This window comes from Diaporthe batatas, assembly GCF_019321695.1.
Source record: "Diaporthe batatas strain CRI 302-4 chromosome Unknown Contig00015, whole genome shotgun sequence".
NCBI lineage: Eukaryota > Fungi > Ascomycota > Sordariomycetes > Diaporthales > Diaporthaceae > Diaporthe > Diaporthe batatas.
The window spans coordinates 308,922-331,172 of NW_025408562.1; the positions used below are offsets into that span (position 1 = coordinate 308,922).

A 22,251-nucleotide genomic window follows, 5' to 3' on the forward strand; every position below is an offset into this window, starting at 1 on the left:
TAAGATGCCGCCAGCTGGGGCGTTTGTCCTCTGTCTCGGGCACATGGATTTCATTCATTGGGCTTGGCTTGACACCAATAAGCTATTGAAGCTGCCTGGGCATTCGTCATGTCGAGTCAGCCAGGCAAAGTAGACAGCGTCACGCAATTTGATAATACTATTTTCCGGTCAGGCAACCGCCGCGGAGAACATCAATGATACTACATAGAAAGCATCCCTTAGCATCAAAACATATGAGCAAAACCACATTCTTTCCCCCATGCAATGGCCGTGGCTGCACTCGAGGTTGACATGTCGCTGTGACATTGGCTATGCTCAATCACGGTTTCAAGACCCGTTTCATTTGACCCGTTTCATTTGCGATCCCGAATGTGGGCTTCTCACTCTCTCTCTGTACCGTAGTTGGATCCTGATATTGTGTTGTCGTCAAATACCGTGACCCAGAATGAGGGGGTCATTTTCGCAGTCGCATTCCAGCTCTTTGGGGCAGTCAATGCAGAATTCCACTCCTGCATCGATCATGAGGTTTCTTGCTTCATTCAATGTGGCGAAGCGGCGCGCAGCGTGATTCTGGATCTCTCGTGCTCCGTCCCGGTCACCCTCAAACAGCGCATCGTTGATGTCTCTTTGCAGGTTGAAATCGATTGGCGTAAATTCCACCCCGTGTAACCTTCTCAAGTGCTGAAATCGCCCGTTCAACGTTATTTCCAATCCCAATCTCTTGACGTGAGCCTCGAACTGGAATCTGAAACGATTATCAAGACCCTCATTGAGAAGAGCAACCTCTTCGATGGATTCTGGCAGCAAAGTCGTCAACAACGTATCTGGGTTCGGCGATGTATCCCCGTTCAACACCACCTGCCAGTCCCAGACGCAGTTCATATCAAGGGAAAAAGTTTTGAGTGCCGTGAACTGTCTAAAGGATGGAATCCTTGGACCTTGACCGCGGAAAAAGTCGATACCCGAAAAGCGAAGACCAAGGACTTCCAGGCTGCTGCTGGCTGGCTCGAGAGCCTCCATGACCTCCGAACCCCAGGACAGCTTAAATCTTCTGCCGGCGAATTTGACGAGGCTTTTGCAAGTATCCAGGAGATTCAGAAACTGTCCCGGGCGGAAGTCGCAGTCTATGATGATCACTTCTCGCAAGTTGTCTAGCGGCGGGACGAAACTTGGGCCAGCACTGCATTCCAGCGTCAAGCGCGTGAGAGTTGTTCCACTGATGAAGAGTGGTATGACCGGATCTAAGCAGTAGCCAGGTATACGCCTCTCACGTCCAATGATGCGAAATTTCGTGGGGTCACTCGTTCTCGAATAGGTCAAGTGCATGTTTCGAACTGCAGCACCTGGTTAGTCGTGGATATTTTGAAAGACCGACCGCAACAATCGACAGTAAGTTCCGGTAGCATCTCGTGAATGTCCTCTTCGAGGTCCAGGGAAGCGGGCGGTTTATAGCATAAAGTCTCGAGACCACAGCGACCGAGCAATGGAAATTACTTACTAGACTGTTTCCAAGGCCACGCGCCACGAGGATCTGGCATTCGGGTCACCGGGGGTCTTCCAGACCATTTGAGGCTGAGCGTGTCCAACATCGGGAGTTGGACCAATATGAGTGCGACGAGGTCAAATCCCACATTCTGCGGGCTGTGTACATTTGTGTACACTTCGTAGTAGCTAAAATCAACGCTCAGCTCAGCGGCCCTATCGGCCAAGATTGAGGCCATAGGATGATTAGGATGGTCTTTTGAAGGAACAGGCGATCCTGAGGCCATGCCCATGTCCCACACATCACACACTCCCTCGATGTTCACTCGGCGGACCATAGATGCCAAGAGAGGATTCGTAGAAATCGTCCACGCGAACTTGACAATGCTGAATCGATTGAACTCATTGTTGTCATCGTAGTTAATGCAGGTCAAGACATGAGAGTCGAACTCGTGGTAGAGCATGGGGCGGGCAAGACCACAGAACAGGGTGCAGGAACGGCAGATACTAGCCAAGTCAGGGGGTTTATAGTGGCTCCAGAAGCTGCCGTCCTCTTCGTGGTAGTATCCAACAGAGAAGATGATTTTCCATAACTCGGCTGGAAGACTGGGGCATTGTGTTGTGGTGGAGATGCGCGCAGCAGGTCGCACGCTGCTGGGAGACTCCATCAAGGCGTTTGGCTAGGAGGTTGGCGTTGTCTGGGTGCAAGCTGCGCTCAGCTGGGAATGAGATGGTGCGTGTTGGAGATGGAGGCTCCAACGCCGAAACAAGGTGGATTTTGCAGGAAGGGACCTTGTGAGAGTGACCGAGGCAAGAGTGGCTGACGACTGCCTACCATGGACAAACAATCGAGCACCCCGTGCTCGTGCGTGGGTTCCACTTTACCTGAATACCTGGGTACCTGGGTACCTAGGCACCTATTTATGTCTATCTGCTCAAGCTCGAGATAAAACGAAATTGCCTTGCAATTTGGCTCAAGAAATTCAGGCTGTTGGAGCTTGCCGGGGGCGTCCCTCGAATCTTGGGGCATTTAAGGCAAGAACGAGATTGCAATATCCTGCCTCTCGGCATCGACCATCACTGACGCCACCAACAAGAATCAGTCATGAGCCAGTCATTTCGAGGTTTCTTCGTACAAACTGCTCAAAGCGTTCAATATTGGAAGTTGTTACTGTGGTGGCTCCGAGTTCGCAGGTAAACATAAGAAGAGCAACACGTCAAATGTCTCGTCCTCGGGTTGCCTTGAGGTACAAAGGCACGCATCATCATAGTCGTTGATGGCCTTTGTCTCTACTAGGCTCTGTATGCGTTTTTCTCTCAGTAGTCGCCTGATTCAACCAAAATCGCCTGCAGCTACGGCCTTCGTTTTGTGGCACTCCAAAGGCGCACTCGAGGCCAAATGGACCCTGGGAAGGTTACTGAGGGTGATCCGCTGGGTTACTAGAGGCTTCATCAGCGAGTGTGAGAGGGTTGAAAACGCAGGATCGGAATGGGTAGTGGTCTTAAGCCCGTCTGACTGAACTTCGGGTGCAGGTGTCTTAGTGAGTCAGAGGCAAGAGATGATCGACCTGTTTATACGATGCGTTCTGATACCCAGTGGTGGCTTAAATGACTTGGCTCGACGCCATCGACACCACCGCCATCCCGTCGAATTCCGCTACTGCAAGTGTAGCTATCGATGTAGCTTGTACGATGGCCTCGTCTACGAGGATGTGAGCAAGCTGTTCACGACAGCATCATTCAGTGGACTGAAGTCAGTTCCCTTGCATTTATTCAACACTGCACTTGGCGCATTGTTCAAAACATGAATTTCAGCAGAGACAAACTGGCAGACCACCTCACACATACAAGTTTTGTTATCCTCAGGGTGAAGAAAAGGGTGATCATCAATATCTAAAGCTCAATTGAAGTATAAAAATCTCTACCTTTCCATTAAAATCTATTGACTCGATCCCAGAAGCCAGTTTGCCACACTCTCTTGAACAAATTTTGAATCATTCATGTACCCGTTCGAGAATTGGCCATTGAAGTAGAGCTTGTTTCTCTGCTTTCAAGAATAACTCGCGAGGTGGTAGGATGAATCGGAGGACTTTGATCCTCATCGGCTTGAGATCCTGATGTGCCGAGCAACTCATCCAAAGAGGCCTCCTCAGCCTCTTGATCCGAACTGGCTGCATGTACTACACTGTTCGCATTACTGCTCGTCTTTTCCGGGGTCTTGAAATCGCCATCTGTGCTATTTGTACCCGCAGGGTATTTCAAAGCTAGACCTTCGAGGATTTCGCCCGGTTCTGTCTTGGGGACGTTATTCGTGTAGCCAGACCAAATACCCAATCCGGCCCCCTGAAAACCGATGCGCTGAAGTTGAAGTGTTTCCGATGCTGCCCATTCGAGGTATGTGTACTCCTTGTATTTCCGGCGGCGGTAGAGGCACTGGAAGATGGGCTCTAAGGTGTAAGAGGTGGTAATAAACAGGACCCCGGTGATGAAAGTAAAATAGAGCCCAAAGAGACTGAAGGATATGTAGGTGGTACTGCGAACCTTCTTTAACAATTCAAAAAATTAACATCAGCTTCTGGTCTTGAAACATCATGAATCACTTGTATTTTCCTCACCTGGTTATTGCACATGTCTTGCACATACGAGTTGAACGGCAGCCTCTTATAGGGATCCATTGCTGGATTCGCAGGACCATGAGCAACTTCGACGACTGCTGCTTGTATACCTGCCAAGTATGTAGCCCACCAGAAGCTGACATCTTGTTGCCACTGATCATCCGGGAGGGGCCCCATCAACCCGTTGCTGAGGGAGTCCATGGAAGTCAAAGCATCTGGGCCGAGGCTATTTATCACGGCGCTAATGATGTCCACAGATGCTAGGATCGTCAGTAGCCACTGGTATCGGGAACCAATAGCATTGTTCTCAAAACTATCCCGCTCATCATCGCCGGATATTGATATACCGAAAAGATGAGCCGCTTCAAGTTGTGCATCGGTCCAACTGCCAAGCGGTGAGCAGCTGTTGCTTGATAGCGAAGGGTTGCAGAACTGGAACTGTTGGACACAGCCCATAGGCGAAGCTGCCTCTTCTGGGATATATAAGGAATTCTCCCCATCTGCGCCGGGCGAGACGGCTCTATCACCTGGTAAAGTCCCACGGTACCAGGGGTCGTTGGACTTTTCGAAGAATTGTATCCCATTACCTGAGAGAAAAATCAAGGCGGTGTCACCATCGGGACGGAAGAGTGCAGGAATTGGAACGAAGGTCGCGTTTTCCATCTGATCTTGGTGTTGGAACACTGTATTTCTCGTGACACTGACAACCGTTAAAATTTGTCAAAATCTGGGAGAAGCCGACCCACAGAACGAAGAGATCAGATGCTCACCTCAAGATAAATTTTCTACCCTCACCACGGAGGATATTCTCGGGCTGCCGAGTATATTGTGCTCGCAGGGTCTCAACCATGTGGGTGTAATTTGCGACGCCGGAAAACCGAGGCCCATAATTATAAGTGGTGAAATTGGTGTATGCCCCCCTTATAGATTCGGTGTAACCTTGCGTTTCTAAAGGCGCACAATGCAGAACTGCTCTGAACTGAAAATTCTGGTCTGGTGGAGCATTGACGCCTAAGTCCTTATTTAGATCGATATATCCAGTGTCTAGCAGTGTATTAGAGGTGTTGCTGCGACAGATACTAGCGTTACGAAAAGGACAAGCGGCTTGGTTATCAACCGTACTGGCCAGTTGACTTCGAACGAAAGATGTACAGTCAAAATTACCGGGCGCGGAAGAATAGCATTGCCGTGCATATGTCGCAGCAGCATGAGTTAACTGCGAGTCGTAGGGGGCAAGAAAGTGGCGGGATTTCGGGTCAGCTGATGTTGTTACGATAGAAGCGCAGTTGGTGCCGTTCACTAGCACTTCGTCACTAATACCAGAGGAAATAGATGAAGAGAACCCTCCGGCAACTGTGAAAGCGCATAGACACAGTGTAGCCGTCAGTATTGTAGGTAGAAGCCGGACGAAGCATCGCTTAGCAATATTTTGCCACGCCCAGAGCAGCTGTGAAAAGGTCCAGATGGCGGAAACTGCAGCTGCAACCCGAACGGATTAGCCAAGGCTGTGGCACACAGTGTCGGGAAGATTGGGCGAAGAACCACCAGAGGAGGTATGAGCCTCCAAAGAAGCGAAACCTCCACCACACCTCACTAAATTAGGACGAAGTGTGGGGGGGTTGTTAATGCTGAAGGTAACATACAATTGGAATTGCGCAGGATTGCTTGTTGCTGGTGGTAGAGTGCATCACGCGGGTCAGGAGATGAATAGCATCTATAGAACAATCTACCTCAACCTATGTCAGCGTCATAATACGTGGTATGGGATTGCAAACAATCGGGGTCATTGATCCGAGACCGGAGAAAAGACTCCGGATTTTCAACGAATCTTGTCGGGAACAAGAAGAGCGATGGGGGGTGCGAAACAACAGTATAAGGAGATTGTGACAAAAAAGAACACTCAGTTTTTGACTAACATGCAAGCAATGCGCCAAAATCGTCCAGCCACTATACCAACAAAGACGGCAGTAAACGATATAAGAAGACTTCCGTCCACACGGTTGAGGGTAAGTGTTGCTCCCATAAGACGGCCCCGAGACCAGTTAATCCAAGTCCCTAGGTGAACATTGTATGTCACCGTTGAAGCCGCATCTGCCCATGCGGTCTGGTTGGTCATCGTGGGAGACTGAGAGACGGTGAGATGCCTGTTCAAAAAATTACACAGTTCGAAGATGAAATGTGCTAGAATGTGGAATGGTCTAAGAAAAAGAAGAGCAGACAATGGCGTAGGAAGACACTGGAGGTGTCAGTTAAGTTAAATGGAAATCTGGTTATCGAAGAGTTGCCCAGCCTCCTGTGGAAGCCATGATGTTGTGTGGCAACCAGAGCTGAGAACAGTGTCCACAGCCTTATGCATGATGGATGAAAAACAACCTCACCTGAACTTGGCAAGCAGTCATGGTTGCTTTTTTCTGGCTGATCGCTAAGGGCAGTAACACATGGAAAGATGCTTCGCCTCCAATGGCCCCCAATCGACTTGCATTTGAATCAATCAGAGCTGCTCATCCCAGCACGACAGAAAAGGCCAGCAAGGCATCTGATTTGGAACTAGCCAGTCAAATGTACTCACCACACAAGAGTCTGTTTGTACGACGCTGCAACCGGAAATTAGTTTTATGGCACCAAGTAAAAATAGTAAGGAGTCATCGATAAAGGTGGCCAGACAGGGCGCGGTCAAGTGTAGATCTCTGGGCCCGTAGCCGCACCGAGTATTCACGCCAACCATTACGTGGGGGCCATTTGTGTCACAATGGGTTGGTAGGCAGACAGACAGACATGCATGGACATTGTCTCAATGTTGGCACGCCCGTTGCAAAACGGCATGCATCAAGGGATCCCAGGCCTAGGCAGCTATACCGCAAAGCGCGTGCTACTCACTTCTCTGCGCTTTTCGCTTAATGGAATCTTCTCTAATGAGCTAGCAGCGCTCATTATCAATAAGCACCTGGGCAGCTTCCGAGTCTCCCGTAACCATTGATAATTGCTGGCCACGCTGACGTATTCCGTCCCAAAAATATTTTCGTAAGTGACAGGACAAAGCAGGAGGATTACGGGGATCTAGCCAGGCGCGTGGCTCAACACGCTCAAGCGGATTTGCCGATTGCTGGTAAGCTGTGGAGCGCCTCTCCACTTGCGACCCTGTTTGGTCGGTGATTCCACCTTTCGAAGGCGACTTCAGCTTGTCGACGGTCGGAGATGCATGGTGGGTGACTCTTAGAGCTGGTTGCAACGCAGCTTGTAATAGCAAGCTAATGTAACACAGGAACTGGTATCCTAACACAAAGTTGGGCGCGTTTTTGTTGACTTTTCGTCAATTTCACAGTCGCACTAAGCTGTAATACTTAGGGTCGCTGTATAACTAGAGTCCTATGACCAGCGATGCGTTAATACCTCCTCTATGGTGATTCTTGAAGTACCAAGTTCTCTTGTAAACCGCGAAGTCTTCTTGCGTTGCAGTGTGAAATTCCAGGGTGTACTGAGTCAAGGAAAGCAAGTAAGTTCTGAAATAGGGCTAAAATACAATTCCTTCTGCTTGGTTGGAGTCGATATGCACTCGAAGCTGTCGATGCTGCCAATATTGACATGATTAGATCTGCTATGCGCTAATTAAGGTAGCAAGATATACAATATAGCTTTAGAGAAGGTATTGGGTGTAAGAAATGAAGTCAGCGGTCTTGAACATATGACATGACGTTAAGGTGGCCCAGAAGCCTTCTTCTAACGCATAGCTACCACGGTACGTATTGAACACGATGCCGCTCTTTCCTCGATTGATTATTTATAATCCTCTGTTTGGAAAAGCTCACCCACAGTGTACGAGCTCTGTCCATAATATACCCATGCCTACATTGGGTTAGGGCATGTTAAGCTCGAACTCCTGCAAAGAATAGTGCATGTACACGTGTATTTGCTTGCGGGGCTTCGGAAGGCTTTCGGCGCCGTTGTTTATCAGTCTTACGAAATGACCTCGGGAACCTTGGAACTGTACTATTGGCCATTAGGTTCCAAGACCCGCATAAATACTACAATATGCTTCCGGGCTCCCGGAAAACAGTATTGAGACCGTTCCGGCAGGACTTTGGCAATCACTAGATCATGCAATTACAGGGCTTCCCCCTAATCTATGTGATATAGGCACTTCTAACCTCTCCTACTAAGTATCAATTATCCTCCTCACATGTTCTAAATATAACACTGCGAAATAGCTACCTGAATTCCATACTATTTGAATCTGCGGTATCTTTTAGTATTCATCTGTCCACACGCACAGATCTAAACCCAACTCAAGGGATCATTTCCTGACCTCATAAGATGTTACTCTGCGACCACAATTCCGGAAAACCTTGTTCATTCGAGAGCGACATGCATGCTTTGACCGGTGTGGGTGGGCCCTAGAACTGCTGCAACGGCGGGACAAGAAAACCCATTAACGGAGCTTGACCCTCTTCGATGTGACGTGACTCAATGAGAACTAGGGCGAGGGGCAAATGTAAACATGTGGGCACCTTGCTCAATGATATCTGGGTATAAAGCATCTGCCATTGTGCTTTGAAAACTAATCTTCGTTTAAGCAATCTCAAAAAAAATTACATTTTGAATACTCGTACTGCAAGTGTTATTATCCCTCAGATTTCGCTCACTATGACACAACAACCGTTTACAGAGGCCCCCAATCTAAGGCCAGAGCTCTTCACATTTTCATCTCCCATAGACCAACGTGTCGCATATGTCATTGTTGCCTTTTTGTTTCTCCTGGCAGTTTACAGCACCGGGCAGAGGAAAGCAAATGTACCCGAGCTGAACGCTCCCAAGTCTCGTTTGAGGCTGTTTGGCAGTGTGCCGGCAGAGCAGACCCAGAGCTTTGTCCGGCATAGCAAGGAGTTCATCAAAGCTGGCCGGGCCAAATTCCCTGATGAGCCATATCGTTTGTACACTGGCAGTTACATCGGTGCCACTGACGCTGTTATAATTCCCCCAAGGCTCATCAACGACATTCGCAATGAGCAGGCCCTGAGCTTTCGCGTGTCGTTCAAAGAGGCAAGTTGATTTACCTAGGTACCTAGGTATTCAAGTCTCAGTGTTCGAGGTAACTAAAATGTGCATAGGACTTCCATGCCCATGTCCAGGGCTTTGAAGGCCTCATTGGGGATGAGAATTTATCGCAGCTCGTCAACAGGCATTTGACCAAGGCACTTAGTAAGCGATGATGACCTGCCTTCCCCTAGCTGCCTCGAAGCCCCAATTAATCGTGCATGAAAACTTGCAGATAAAATGACCAAGGCGTTATCGGATGAGGCAAAACTAGCACTGTCCAAGAAGTTCGGGGAACCAACTTCAGGTCAGCATGCTTAACTATATCCCCTAAAAGTCCAGGTTCTAGATATCTGGAGTCTGACCCAAGTGCATCATAGAATGGCTCGAATTCAAACCCTCCTCAGACATGCTTCAAATCGTCGCGCAGGTCTCCACGAGAATATTCATGGGAGAGGAACTTTGTCGCAACGAGGACTGGCTCAATGAATCCGCCTTGTACACCAGATGTGCTTTCAACGCCGTCGAAGTGTTGCGGGATTGGCCATCCATATTGCGCCCCTGGGTAGCCCCCTTCCTTGCCGAATGCAAGGAAATGCGCGCAAGAATGGCACGCTGCCAAGAGATATTGGAACCATATGTCACTGCACGGAGGGCTGCTAAAGCTAAGGCGCTAGCTGAGGGAGAGAAACCCCCAGTGTTTAATGACTCTCTGGAGTGGTTCGAGAAGGAGTATAAACATTACGACGCCGCTACAGCTCTGTACGTTTCTCCCCACACGCTGTCAGCAGATACCGATATCGATGCTTGATCAACTCCTGTTCCTGATTTGAATTACTCTGGCCCTCATGTTTCTCACACAACAAAGCTAACGAAGACGAATTGCTATTCAGGATTACACTTTCCATTGTCGCAATCCATACAACATCAGATCTCATGTCAGAAATCATGATACAGCTTGCTCGCCACCCCGAGATGTTCCAGCCTCTCCGAAAAGAGATTGTGGAAGTTCTCAGCAGAGATGGTCTGAAAAAGACAGCACTATATAACCTCAAGCTGATGGACAGCGTCATCAAGGAGTGCCAGCGCCTGAAGCCTGTGACTCTCAGTAAGCAGATTCCAAACTTTTGAAAGCACAGGTGATGTGTGGTGTCTGATCCGCTGATGACAATCTCACCCCCCCACAGCGACCATGCGGCGCAAAACCGTCAAACCGTTGAAGCTCTCAAATGGACTGGTCATCCCCAAGGGTGAGCATGTGTGGGTTGATGTCGCCCACATGTGGTCTGAGGAGCACTACGAGAATCCGGAAGAGTTCAACCCGTACCGCTTCAAGGACCTCCGCGGGACAGACAAGGAGCACACGGCGCACTTCGTGACAACTAGCGCCGAGCATATCGGCTTTGGGCACGGGGAACACGCGTGTCCTGGCCGCTTCTTCGCATCCAATGAGCTCAAGATAATTCTGTGCCACATGCTCTTGAAGTACGAGTGGAAGCTCCCTGAAGGGCACGATCCGAAGTATATCCCCTTCGGCATGGCCCTGGTTCCTGACCCGGAGGGCAAGCTATTGTTCCGGAGGCGCCAGGAGGAGATTGATCTGGGAAGTCTCGAAAGCTAGTCGTTGGCAGAGTACTTACTTAGACGTTCAGGGGGTTGGCCAGCAGCATTCATTCATTATTAGGCTATCACTGTATCCTCCTATAAGACAACCGGCTAGCATCTTATAAGGTGATATCATCATGATAGCGTCCTACAACATACTGAAGTTTTGGGTTTCCCACAAAGTCTTATCCTATAGGATAATCTCTAAGAAAATAATATCTTGGAGGTAAGTCTCTCGGTGGACCTCCAGAGAAGCGGTCCACAAAGCAACTCCAAAATCTCACGCAAGCTACGGAGCTCCGGTATGACGTTGTATCACTTCTGAAGGTGTGGCTGTTTTGCGCTGATGGTGTATTTATGCAGCAGATATTCGTCTTCTAGATGCAATCATGCTAGAAAGTCAAATTGTCCAATGCTGTTAACTATTTGCCAATCTCGGCCTTTAACCACCCAGGAATTGCGGGCGGGTTGTCCCATCCATTCAAGTATGTCTCCTTGGCCACAGTCTTTCCTGACGGCCTGGCATAAACAGCCGAGACGTACCACACCGAGCTCCCCGCCTTGATCGTGTGCTGCAGCGTGGGAATGACGGTGCGGCTTTCGACCAAATTCGAGTTTGGATCAGCGTTGACCAGCGTCGCCATGCGGCCCACGCCTTCTCCCTCGATCGCCTTGATGCCCACCGCGCCCTTTGAGACCGCAAAAGCGCCCTCTACCCCGGTCGACCACGCCTCGGGTGTGTTCACGTCGTAGTTGCCTATGAGCTTGGGCCGCGTGCCCTCGAGCTTCTCTGCGTCGTAGAGGTCCAGGAACCGCCCGTCGGGTGTGCGCTCGTTGCAGATCGCGAACGAGCCGTCGGCCGTCATGACCTCGCGCTTGGCCTCGATGTGGTGTGCGCGCAGGTGCCAGTTCGGCGTGGCTTCCTCAGAGGGTACGAGGTAGGTCTTGATGCTGACGTCCGGGAAGGGTCGCCACTTTGATACAAGCACCGGTTTTCCCTCTCGGTCCTCGATTCCTGCGTAGTCGGAGATCCTCCGGGTCTTCCAGTACTCGCCGCCGTCGTCGGATAGGCCAAGCTGGGACGCCAAGGCGTACTGCTCCAAAGTGAAGAGACCTGGTGGGGCTGAGTAGGCGTAAGAACTGCTGTAGGCAAAACAGCCGTATTTCGCGTGTGTGCCCTTCATGGGATAGCCGCATGCCTGTCCTGATGACAAGAGCATGCAGTGACCCCCCAGGTTTCTGGAAACGTCAGCACGGTCAACGTAGCAATAGGACTATTTGAAACTCACGTCATAATATGACCCGGCTGTTTCAAGGGCTTGGGCGACCTTGGAATGGCATCCCATTGGGATTCCTCCTTGGATGTCCAGAAGGGGTGAGTCTCTGGAACAGCAAGGCAGATGAAGGCGAGGCATGCCCAGTACTACGGCGAGTTGTTAGCGAGATGGCCTTGTAAAGGTATCCTTAGCTCTCTCTTACCGGACTTCCAGGGCTGTTGTAATTCTCAGCCATGTACATGTTCGGGTATGAGTATCCGATGGTCAGAGTCCCAGATGAGCTCCAGATATTGGGCTGTGTCTGCCACCAGCGGAGATGACGCATCACGATGCCCTTGACCATACCCCATGTCAAGGGCTTCGGAAGCTCCACGTCTGCGTATGCCAGAGCTCCCCAGAAAGAGCACATTGCGAAACGATACCCGACACTGCGTCCGAATGGGATCGCTCGGCCCTCCTCGTCAAAGTAGTGGACCAGATCGAGCGCAGCGGCCTGGGCACGCTTCTTGAACTCGGCGGCCCTCTCTGGCTCTTCCTTCCCGGCGAGTTTGGCGTATAGCAGCTGGAGAAAGTGGATGGCGAAGCTGGATGAGTAGTAATCCATCTCTGTGAGTTCATGTTAGCAGCAGCGTCGAAAATTTAACGCGTCATGGTGTCACCTACGATGAATGTGTTCTGGGCCATCGTTTGACCAGCCGTCCCCACGGTAGAAGGTATTGAGGTGCTCGATGTCGCTATCCAGTCGCTGCTGAGAAAACTGTCCGCCATTTTTCTTCAGCCCGAGGTTGGCAAATACTCTGAACCACAACCAATTGGTATTCGGCATGCTATACTTGATGATTAGTGAAAAATCCATGACAGATAGGGTATGTCAGGTCTCGACAGTACTTCTTCTCGTTGATAGAATTACCCAGCCAGTTCTCGACATTGGATCTCTCCTTCGATGACATAGAACCCCAAATTTCAGGGGCAACGGCCAGAGCAAAACCTATTTTGGTCGGTTTTAGCACCCAGGAATTACAGCTTAGGAATTCGAGGGGACCATTCACCTAGAGGGCACATTTCCACCATTCTCTGGTCGTTATCTCTAGGATAACCCCAATACTCTGGGTTCTCAGGGTCTGTGCCGGCCTTGATGCCGTCAATCCACCAGGTCTTTCCCTTGTAGTCTCCGTCGCCAGCCAACAAACACGCCAGGCCCCATAGTGGGCGGCATATCCCCTCGACCTCGGAGGCCGTCTGGTCGAACCGTACAGCTGTGGCACCAGGAACCCTCACGCGAGCCTTGTTGGGGGAGAAGAACGGCTCCAGGGGGTCGAGCAGGGTGCGGAGTAGCTCTTGCACTGAGGCGCGGTCCACGACGTTGACTTCTGAGAAAGGGTGAGCCCCTTCATAGCCGATCACCAGACCCGTCTTGGAACCCATTTTGCGGTGTTTTGTCCAGCCGACGTGAAATGTCAAGTTCGCAAGGGGGAGAACAGGACGTTGATTTTGAGGGCACGTTGAAGTCTGGGTAAAAAAGCGGCTGCCAACCCTTCTTTGATCTATTGCCTAAGAACCCCTCGCGTCGCATTCTCCCGACCGGCCCAGTTGCACAACAGACGGTCTCTTCCTGTCCTGGCAGCAGCCCTAGACGGATTTGGGGTTGAGGGGCTGCTCCATGTCACTCTTCGGGGAATAATAGTGGGGTTCCAAGGTTCCCAGGCTGTCAACCTCTATCACCCGTGGCGGCTAAATACAGAATTGCAGCTATTATCCCCGTAAGATCTAAATCACGATCCAATTCAATCACGCAGGCCAAATCCTCAGGTCACTGACTAGGTGCCTTTTGATACTTCACTCAATGGCAAATCTAATAATACAAACAACTCTTAACCAATTACACTCGTTCACCAATGGAATCAGTCTTCCTACGAGTCTCAACATGGAATCGTAGCCCATACAAAGACACAAGTGCTTGAGAAGCTCTCTTCTCCAAGAGCGATTGAACCAATGTCACACATGTAGTCTGACGGGCGCCACGTGTAAGTCAGCCACGCCGTTGAAGGCTGGTTTCCAACAGCTTGGGACGTGGAGAAAAAGTGGTTTGTGTGTAAGCCACATACGAACACATGTCACCGAGTCTCAAGTCAATTTTCAAATTGGATTCCAAGTTGTCGTCAAAGAAATAACATCGGGACATTTTCATTGCTCGGTGCCATCAAGCTGCTGAAGATGAGTCTAAAAACGAGGCTCATCCAAACAAGGTGCCAAGCCATACATTCCAACGCCAACTTCGCGAAATACGCGTGCGCCGGCAGCCCGGCTCGCCTGATTAGGATCGGGAAAACGCCCTACGCGTTCCAGTCTGAGCCTCTTTATTCAGCGAACCTCCACCAGTGAATTTCGGCGCCACTTCAGTGGCGTGCCTTGCATTCCAACGGGGTCGACGCGACCTAATTCCGCGTGAGCTACATATAACTTTCAAATCCTAGGCTCGCACTGGCAAATTGCTCGAAAGCCTTTGACGGAATATTTTATTGCTTTCAAAAGAGAGAATGATCACATCGCTGCAGCCCAAGCTGCTAAAAATAGACTAGGGAAGTGAATGGATGGGACTCGTCTTACTTAGATGATGAGAGCTAGTATTTGGAAGCCGCTTGAGTGACGGCCGTGATAGACGCAGCTTGATCATTTCCACTTGTGAAAAAACCTTGGAGTTTGCCCTTGGTGTTGACAACATTCTATGATGCTTCGGTGCATTAAATCCCAACAACGTCAAGAAATACGATGGTCAGGTGCGTCTGACCATCTGTTATCTCCGCACAAAGGACCACCTCAACGCACGTGGTCACTGGTCACTGAGCAATCAAAGGGCCTTGAGTCTAGTCTGCGACTAGGAGATCGCCATTACCAATCTCAGAGAGCGGAACAAGGAAAAGCTTCTTGCGGAACCTCGCCGCCTAGAGGGGCCAGAGCAGGACTAAGAAAGAGAACGGATTCTTTGAGCCTGAGGAGGAGTAGTGGCTGAGACCTAAATTAGACCCCAGCAACGCAACCGGATGTAAGTGCCGTGGTATGAGAAATTACTACGTGCCTCAACACTGAAAACATACTTACTAATGTGGTTGCCATAGTGACTGATCGATATATTGAGGCAAACCACTTCCCACATAATAATTTCATTGAGTTTACAAGCTCTGCTCGGGTGTTTGCTTTGCGGCCACGGCGTCTATCTCCCAACTATGTAAGGCCATCCTATGGGATTGATCCCTTAAGTGCTCCTGAGGGATGACTCCCTTGGGTAAACATCTAGATAGGTTTATAGAATAGCGCCTAAAAAATACACTGGAGCCATTTAACTTGAGGAACCTCCTCTATAACATCAATCAAGTTAGATGTGGTGGTGTTACGGTAATAATCTTGGAATATATGTGATCAGTTGCGTAGAGGAAGCGAACCCCCCCCCGGGCTCCCCCCAACTGCTCGCCAGCCCCGTACATACCCCAACCCTCAACCAGCATTCGGCTCCCGCTCGCCTGACTTGGCCCCATCTCGAAACTGCACGTGTCTTGGCGTCTGTCAGTCCTGTGCTCAACTCGTCAGTGGTCGACCACTTTCATCGAAAATGGCAGGACTAACAACAAGCTTGATGTCTTTTCGAATATCCGTCTCGATCACTTCAACACAGATGGCCAGAGACTTCAACCAGGCCCTCAAGCTTGCGCTTCCTGGCGAAAAGGTCGGCGAGAACCTCCTGTAAGACGACCCACCTGTGGTTGCTTAAATTTCCCATACGAGTCCAGTGCTCTACCACTAGGCTCCTGACGAGGTCGTCTTACATCGGCAAGGAGCTTGGATGGCTGGTCCTGTGATCGCTTGAAGGATTCGGACCGTTCCACGTTACAAACCAAAGGAGCCGTGGTTGGTTTCCTGCCCAAAGCAACAAGTCACTGGAGTCTGATACCAAGATCATGGGCTTCCAAGGTTCATTCAGGTCATGGATGAAAGAGGATATGCGGCCGACTTTGCAAGCGACGGCAGATCCTGTTGATTGATGAAAAGCAACTTTATACAAAATGAAACCCTTTAAAGCAGCAAGACGTATGCATTAACATTCCCAGGTAATTGTATTCCAGCCCAGGCTGGGCTGTCCGCTCCCTTTCTCTAATCGCCCATCACGAAGAAACATTACTCATTATAAATCTCAGTATTAGAGGCTGGCCGCCTGTCATAGAGCCGCTACGAAGGAAAGCAAGAAACCCAGGACACTGCCCATGGTTATTGGGACGAAGGCGGGGTGTGCCGCGGCAACCTGCACCATGCCTGACGAGCCTGTTGGCTCAGAAGGAGGAGGAGCTGCGCCATCTGAGTTTGCAGAACACTGTTAGCTTCGCCACTGTTAAGAAGGGCACGCTTGATGACTTACCATGCGGCGGCGGCGCCGGTGATACGTCGTTCTCGTTGGCCGGCGGCGCAGGAGCAGGGGCGGCGCCGCCAGCAGGGGCAGCTCCACCAGCCGGGGCAGCACCTCCAGCCGGGGCAGCTCCGCCCGCCGGGGCAGCACCTCCAGCAGGAGCAGCAGGAGCGGCAGGAGCAGCAGGAGCGGCACCTCCAGCAGGAGGGGCGCCTCCAGCAGGGGGAGCGCCTCCAGCCGGAGCAGCGCCTCCAGCAGGCGGGGCGCCTGGGGCACCTGGGGCACCGGGAGCACCGGGCTGAGCTCCGGGCTGACCACCACCAGGCTGTGGGCCGACGTCAGGGTGAGGTGCGCCGCCCGGGGCAGTACCTGGGATATTGTTGGGGCCGGCGCCGGGGCCTCCGCCAGGGGAGCCTGGGGGACCGGGAAGAATAGGCTGTCCGGGTCCAGCGGGGCTGTCGATACAAACGGCGTATGCCGGCGAACCTTTGGGTGCACCCATGGGCTCGGACATACCCTTCATGTAAGGGCAGCCCTCGGCGGGGTAGGTGAGAGTGGCAATGACGGGCTTCTCGCCGCACTCGTGGCAGGTCTGCACGCCGACGGCGAAACCGAAGGGGACCTGAGGGGCCTCAGTCACGCTGGGCTTCGCAGACATGCCGGCATAAACCTCGGTGACGACGTATTCTTGCTTGGAGAGACCGGTCGGGCAGAAGACGTCGTAGGTCGTGGTGTAGATGTTTGTGTGGGCACATGTGTCACAGCCGCAGCTGTCACACTTGGGCGCCTGCACGAACACCTTGACGGGGCCATCTTCCTTGGGCTTTGCAACAGGGGTCGGGCAGGCAACATCGCAGGTGGGCTTGACCGCAGCCCCTTTGTTGGTAAAGCAAGCGGTGACTGTCGCGGTGCGGACCTCAAGTGGGCAGTATTCCGCCGCTGCGATGGGGGCCAGCATGACCGCCGCCATGAAGGCGGAAAGGGAACGGACGTTGGTGCTCATTTTCTCCAGTTTGATCGTCGCTGTGTCGCTTCAGGAACAAGAGGGCCTAATGAAAGAGTGGACTGGGAGACAAGACGAGGAAGCGTCTTAGTGCTGACCCAAAGGGGCGTTGGCTTCAGAAAAAGAGTGTGATAAAAAGCGACTGTCGAGTATTACCGAAGCGATCGCCTGGTTTCGTCTTCGCTAGAGGAAGATGAATCCGGGAGAAACGAGTTAAATAGAAAGGTAAGATGAGGGTGGCGCATGTGGCCAGTATCCACGTCGTGTTATTCTCTTGACGCGTCCAAACAAGCATAGTTTACATTCTAACCGGGCGGTAGGTGCTGGCTGTTGCTAACGATCGGTTCCGTCCTCCAGATATGGGAACTTCCTTTGGAGCAATCTGAGCAGCATTCCAGCCTCATCCTGCTGGAATCAGCCTGTCAGCCTGTCACCGTTGTGGCTTCATCGTTGGCGGTGTCTCAGGTACCGGCCTTAGCCGCTCCGTGGCGCTGTGGTTCTTGGCTGAGTCAACCGTTGAAGCCCTGGAGCTCTACCCGAATGACGAACTATATTGGTGTATCTGGAGGCGAGATCTCCAGCACTATATATCCCCGCCGATCAGATCAAGTCGCGTGGTCGCGTCGCGGGGTTGAGTTTAAGTGCCTTTTACGAGTCGGAATGCCAATGGTACTGCTTAGCCTCACTGTCGATGCTGCTCAATGGGTTCCCAATGCTGGAACACGAAACGCGAATCTTTCCCATTCCTGTTTCGCTCGCAGACGAAAACGCGTCCCAGATCCATTAGAATATGAATCGTATCAGCCTTGGTCGGAATATATATCTGGTGGGTGGCCACCGGCCAGTCCTCCGTTCATCTGCTAACCTCAGCACGACCTTCTTCTGCCTTGCATTATTTCCTTGCCCTTGTACTCGAGCAAGAAGATGGCGCCAACAATCCGCGCATGGCTCACTCTTGGGTTGCTAGCTCTTGCGTCCCCCCTTGCAGCCGAACCCCTTCGTCGGAGACAAAAAGACTTTGCTGCGGTTGATGTTGGGAACCTGGCCGCCGTCGACGAGCGGGATCTGTACGGTGGGGCGGCATCGATCTGCTTCACATACACGACAGAATATCTTGCCGCGCCGGGCATAACTCCAGTTCCTCTTGGTCCATATGGGCAAGGGCCAGCTGGGCCCCAAGGTCCTCCCGGACCTCCCGGACCTCCTGGGCCCCCTGGCCCTCCCGGTTCGTCAACGATTCCTGGGGCGGGCCCAATCGTAACGACAGTGTCTGTTGCTCCCGGATCTTCATTCAGCGTCAGCATTTCCTCGTTCTTCAGCAGTCTAGGCGACCAGGTCGTGGCCTTCACGACGAACCCACCGGTGAGCTGGATATTCTATGATCCAGTTACCAAGTCCTTCTACGGCATCGTACCGTCCAACCAACCCGCAGGCATCATTCAGATCTTCGTACGAGTAACCAACCCAGTTACTAGGTTCACTTACTCCTTCGTGATCCAACTCAATATTACAATTGGCACAGGGCCGAATCCAACACCGACTGGTCCTTCACCAAGCTCATCCGTCTCTCCTAGACCGTTGCCAAGGGAGACGATATATGTCGGCAGCCCCTTCGCTATAGACCTGGTTAAGTATCTGCAGCTTCCCACAGATACCGTGAATAGACTCACAACGAGCCCCGACACGCCCTTTCTCAACGTCGACTTGAATACATCAACCAGACAAATCATTGGCATTGTTCCACCGGACTACCCAAGCTACCCCATTACCATCCTTGCCACTCTGACAACTACTACCCAGGCAGGAGAGGCGAGGCTGGTCTACGGGAGTGTGAGCGTCACCGTACAGCTCTACATCATTATTCTCGGCCCTATCGTTCCTCCTACCCCTGGCCCTGGCCCAGCTACCACAAGCGGCAACCTCATTCCCACAACACCCGCCAACAATGGCAACGGCTCTCCAACCAACAACCCTCCAATACCGCCTACTCCAAACCCCAGTGGCGATGGCTCGAGTACGGGACAACTCACCAGCAATGGCAACGGCTCTCCAACCAACAACCCTCCAATACCGCCTACTCCAAACCCCAGTGGCGATAGCTCGAGCACGGGACAACCTCCCGTACCAAATCCCAGCAGCAGTGGATCACCATCAACCACTGGTGGTGGTAATGGTGGCGGCGGGGGCGGGGGCAGCAGTTCGGAAATACCACCCATCCCAAGCCCAAGTAATAACGGAACTACACCAACATCTAGTGGAGGAGGTGGAGGTGGCGGAGGCGGCGGGGCCAGTAGTTCACAGCTGCCACCCGTCCCAAACCCAAGTAACGACGGAACTACACCAACATCTAGTGGAGGTGGCGGAGGTGGCGGGGCCAGCAGTTCGGAAATACCATCCGTCCCAAACCCAAGTAACGATGGAACTACACCAACATCTAGTGGAGGTAGTGGAGATGGCGGGGGCAGCAGTTCACAGCTGCCACCCGTTCCAAACCCAAGTAACGACGGAACTACACCAACATCTAGCAGCTCGCAGGTGCCCCCTGTTCCAACCACCCCAAGTAACGACGGAACTGTTCCAACATCTGCTGGAGGTGGCGGAGGTGGCCTGGGTAGCAGTTCGCAGGTACCACCCGTTTCAAGCCCGAGTAACGACGGAACTGTACCAACGTCTGCTGGAGGTGGCAGTGGGGGCAGCAGTTCGCAAGTACCGCCCGTTCCAAGCTCAAGCAGCGACGGAACTATACCGACATCTGCTGGAGGTGGAGGTGGCAGCGGGGGTAGCAGTTCACAAGTACCACCCGTTCCAAGCCTAAGCAGCGACGGGACTACAACAACATCTGCTGGAGGTGGTGGAGGTGGCAGCGGGGGGAGTAGTTCGGAAGTGCCACCCGTTCCAAGCCCAAGCAGCGACGGGACTGTAACAACATCTACTGAAGGTGGTGGAGGTAACGGTGGCGGCGGCGGCGGTGGTGGCAGCAGTAGCCTGTCTTCCACGTCGGCGACTTCATCCTCAACTGGGCTCACGCTAACGACATCTGTTGGAAGTGGTGGAGATGGCAGCGGAGGCAGCAGTTCACAATTACCACCCTTTCCAAACCCAAGCAGCGACGGGACTACAACAACATCTGCTGGAGGCGGTGGAGGTAACGGTGGTGGTGGTGGTGATGGCGGTAGCAGCCTGTCTTCCACATCGGCGACTTCATCCCCACCAACTGGGCTCACGCCGACGACCAGCAATGGAGATAACGGCGGTGGCGATAATAGCAGCAGCGGCCTGTCTTCCACATCGGCGACTTCATCCCCAACAACTGGGCTCACGCCAACACCCAGCAATGGAGGTGACGGCAATGGTGGCGATAATAGCAGCAGCAGCCTGTCTTCCACGTCGGCGACTTCATCCTCAACTAGCCTCACGCCAACGACCAGCAATGGAGATAACGGCGGTGGCGATAATAGCAGCAGCCTGTCCTCCACGTCGGCGACTTCATCCTCACCTGGGCTCACGCCGACGACCAGCAATGGAGGTGCCTCATCGAGCGGGTCGACGGGATCATCTTCAATCTCTTCTGCGTCGTACGTCTGAAACTAATTCCGGTCTCCGTGACACTCGCTAACATATGCCTCAGATCAAGCCCGACCCCTTTCATCTCGCCCTTGATACCTCTCACCTGCGTTGGGCCATCGTACCAAATCGTTGGCAGAGATCTTTACACTCTGAACATCGGTGGCGGTCTCTTCGGCCTCCTAAGGAGTCTGGTGGACACGATAACCGGTCTATTTGCCCCACCGATCAATGCCATAGGATACCACTCGGGGCAAAACTACCTATATGGAGTCGCTTTCAGCCTGAGCCCGCAAGCTATTGTGCGGATAGGCGCTGGTGGATTATACGAGTTCGCAGGACCCACGTTCCAGATCCCAGCGAGCGTGACCACAGAACTGCTCCTGATCGGCGACATCGACGGTGCCCAGCAATACTGGCTGGGCCACGGCGGCGGCAGCGGCTGGGTGCGGGTCAACTTGGACGCAACCAGCGCCACATACGGGCAGGTCGTCGGCTACGGGGCCGCGGCCAACAAGAGATGGAACGTGGGCGACTGGGCCTGGGTGCCCCAGTATCCCAACAGGCTCTACGCGCTCGGCCAGGAGGTCGTCATCCTCGGCCTCCTCGTGACCTACAACACCCACCTGGTCTACTTCGACACCATCGCGCTCGCCTGGGTGGAGGTCCGCACCTTCTTCAACGTCGCCGGCGGCCTGCTCGGGGGCCTGGCCGACTGGGGCGCCGTCTACACCGCCAACGACGGCAACATCTACGCCACCGAGTCCAACACCGGCCAGACGTGGCGGTTCCCCCTCGACCCGGCGTCGACGGTCGCTGCCTCGTTCGTATATCAGGGCATCCTTCCTGTTGCCCGCCCGATCGACGGTGCCAGGTGCCCCTTCAACAACGATCTCACCGCGAATCTCATCGGCCCATGAGACTAGGATCCATGGGAGATAGGTTCGTGAGTACGCTTGGTGGAGACAGTTTGGAGTTCTCGCATTGCCATGCGGCTATGATTGGTGTGACCTCGAGACACTCCCCTATTTGTGCTGAATTTTGGGTTATGCGGGTAGACATGATAACGTTTCATGCGGCCAGGGCCTGCACGATTTAATGTTTGGATTCGTTCTTGCAAGCATCTTCTAAGTGGTAATCTCTTAACTTTTGTAAAGAATTCTTTGGCCTGAGACATAGGAATCTTCTTCACACTACGCATTCTGGTCGCATTGATTGCAATCTTGCTCCAGCTTGTTACCGCTTATTCGAGAGAATGGCATCGTTTCCGTTGTCTTT

General features: G+C 52.3%; 6 protein-coding genes across 6 annotated transcripts; 2 read left to right on the forward strand and 4 right to left on the reverse strand.

The window, feature by feature from the left end:
- Nucleotides 1-426: 426 nt before the first annotated feature.
- Nucleotides 427-2,150, reverse strand: KVR01_011488 (uncharacterized protein; the record flags this gene model as incomplete). The annotated part of the gene is made up of 2 exons (XM_044790814.1): nt 427-1,334; nt 1,499-2,150. 2 exons carry the CDS (start codon nt 2,148-2,150, stop codon nt 427-429), a joined length of 1,560 nt encoding a protein of 519 aa, XP_044639863.1.
- Nucleotides 2,151-3,362: 1,212 nt separating this feature from the next.
- Nucleotides 3,363-6,305, reverse strand: KVR01_011249 (uncharacterized protein). Its single transcript, XM_044791318.1, has 5 exons — nt 6,014-6,305; nt 5,741-5,823; nt 4,868-5,576; nt 4,098-4,797; nt 3,363-4,026 (listed from the first exon to the last, which is right to left on the reverse strand). Exons 1-5 carry the CDS (start codon nt 6,211-6,213, stop codon nt 3,481-3,483), a joined length of 2,238 nt encoding a protein of 745 aa, XP_044639624.1. The 5' UTR covers nt 6,214-6,305; the 3' UTR covers nt 3,363-3,480.
- Nucleotides 6,306-8,738: 2,433 nt separating this feature from the next.
- On the forward strand, nt 8,739-10,749 carry KVR01_011385 (uncharacterized protein; the record flags this gene model as incomplete). Its single annotated transcript, XM_044788536.1, has 6 exons — nt 8,739-9,119; nt 9,203-9,293; nt 9,364-9,435; nt 9,509-9,890; nt 10,022-10,236; nt 10,316-10,749. The coding sequence occupies 6 exons, from the start codon at nt 8,739-8,741 to the stop codon at nt 10,747-10,749; spliced, it is 1,575 nt and encodes a 524-aa protein (XP_044639760.1).
- A 320-nt stretch (nt 10,750-11,069) lies between these two features.
- On the reverse strand, nt 11,070-13,494 carry KVR01_011353 (uncharacterized protein). The gene is made up of 6 exons (XM_044787647.1): nt 13,060-13,494; nt 12,899-12,998; nt 12,674-12,837; nt 12,213-12,616; nt 12,023-12,156; nt 11,070-11,972 (listed from the first exon to the last, which is right to left on the reverse strand). The coding sequence occupies exons 1-6, from the start codon at nt 13,433-13,435 to the stop codon at nt 11,156-11,158; spliced, it is 1,995 nt and encodes a 664-aa protein (XP_044639728.1). The 5' UTR covers nt 13,436-13,494; the 3' UTR covers nt 11,070-11,155.
- A 2,100-nt stretch (nt 13,495-15,594) lies between these two features.
- KVR01_011292 (uncharacterized protein) lies at nt 15,595-22,198 on the forward strand (the record flags this gene model as incomplete). The annotated part of the gene is made up of 4 exons (XM_044791801.1): nt 15,595-16,113; nt 16,207-17,634; nt 17,730-20,984; nt 21,038-21,893. Exons 3-4 carry the CDS (start codon nt 18,334-18,336, stop codon nt 21,891-21,893), a joined length of 3,507 nt encoding a protein of 1,168 aa, XP_044639667.1. The 5' UTR covers nt 15,595-16,113; nt 16,207-17,634; nt 17,730-18,333.
- On the reverse strand, nt 16,221-17,409 carry KVR01_011153 (uncharacterized protein; the record flags this gene model as incomplete). Its single annotated transcript, XM_044789595.1, has 2 exons — nt 16,221-16,357; nt 16,419-17,409. 2 exons carry the CDS (start codon nt 17,407-17,409, stop codon nt 16,221-16,223), a joined length of 1,128 nt encoding a protein of 375 aa, XP_044639528.1.
- Nucleotides 22,199-22,251: the final 53 nt, after the last annotated feature.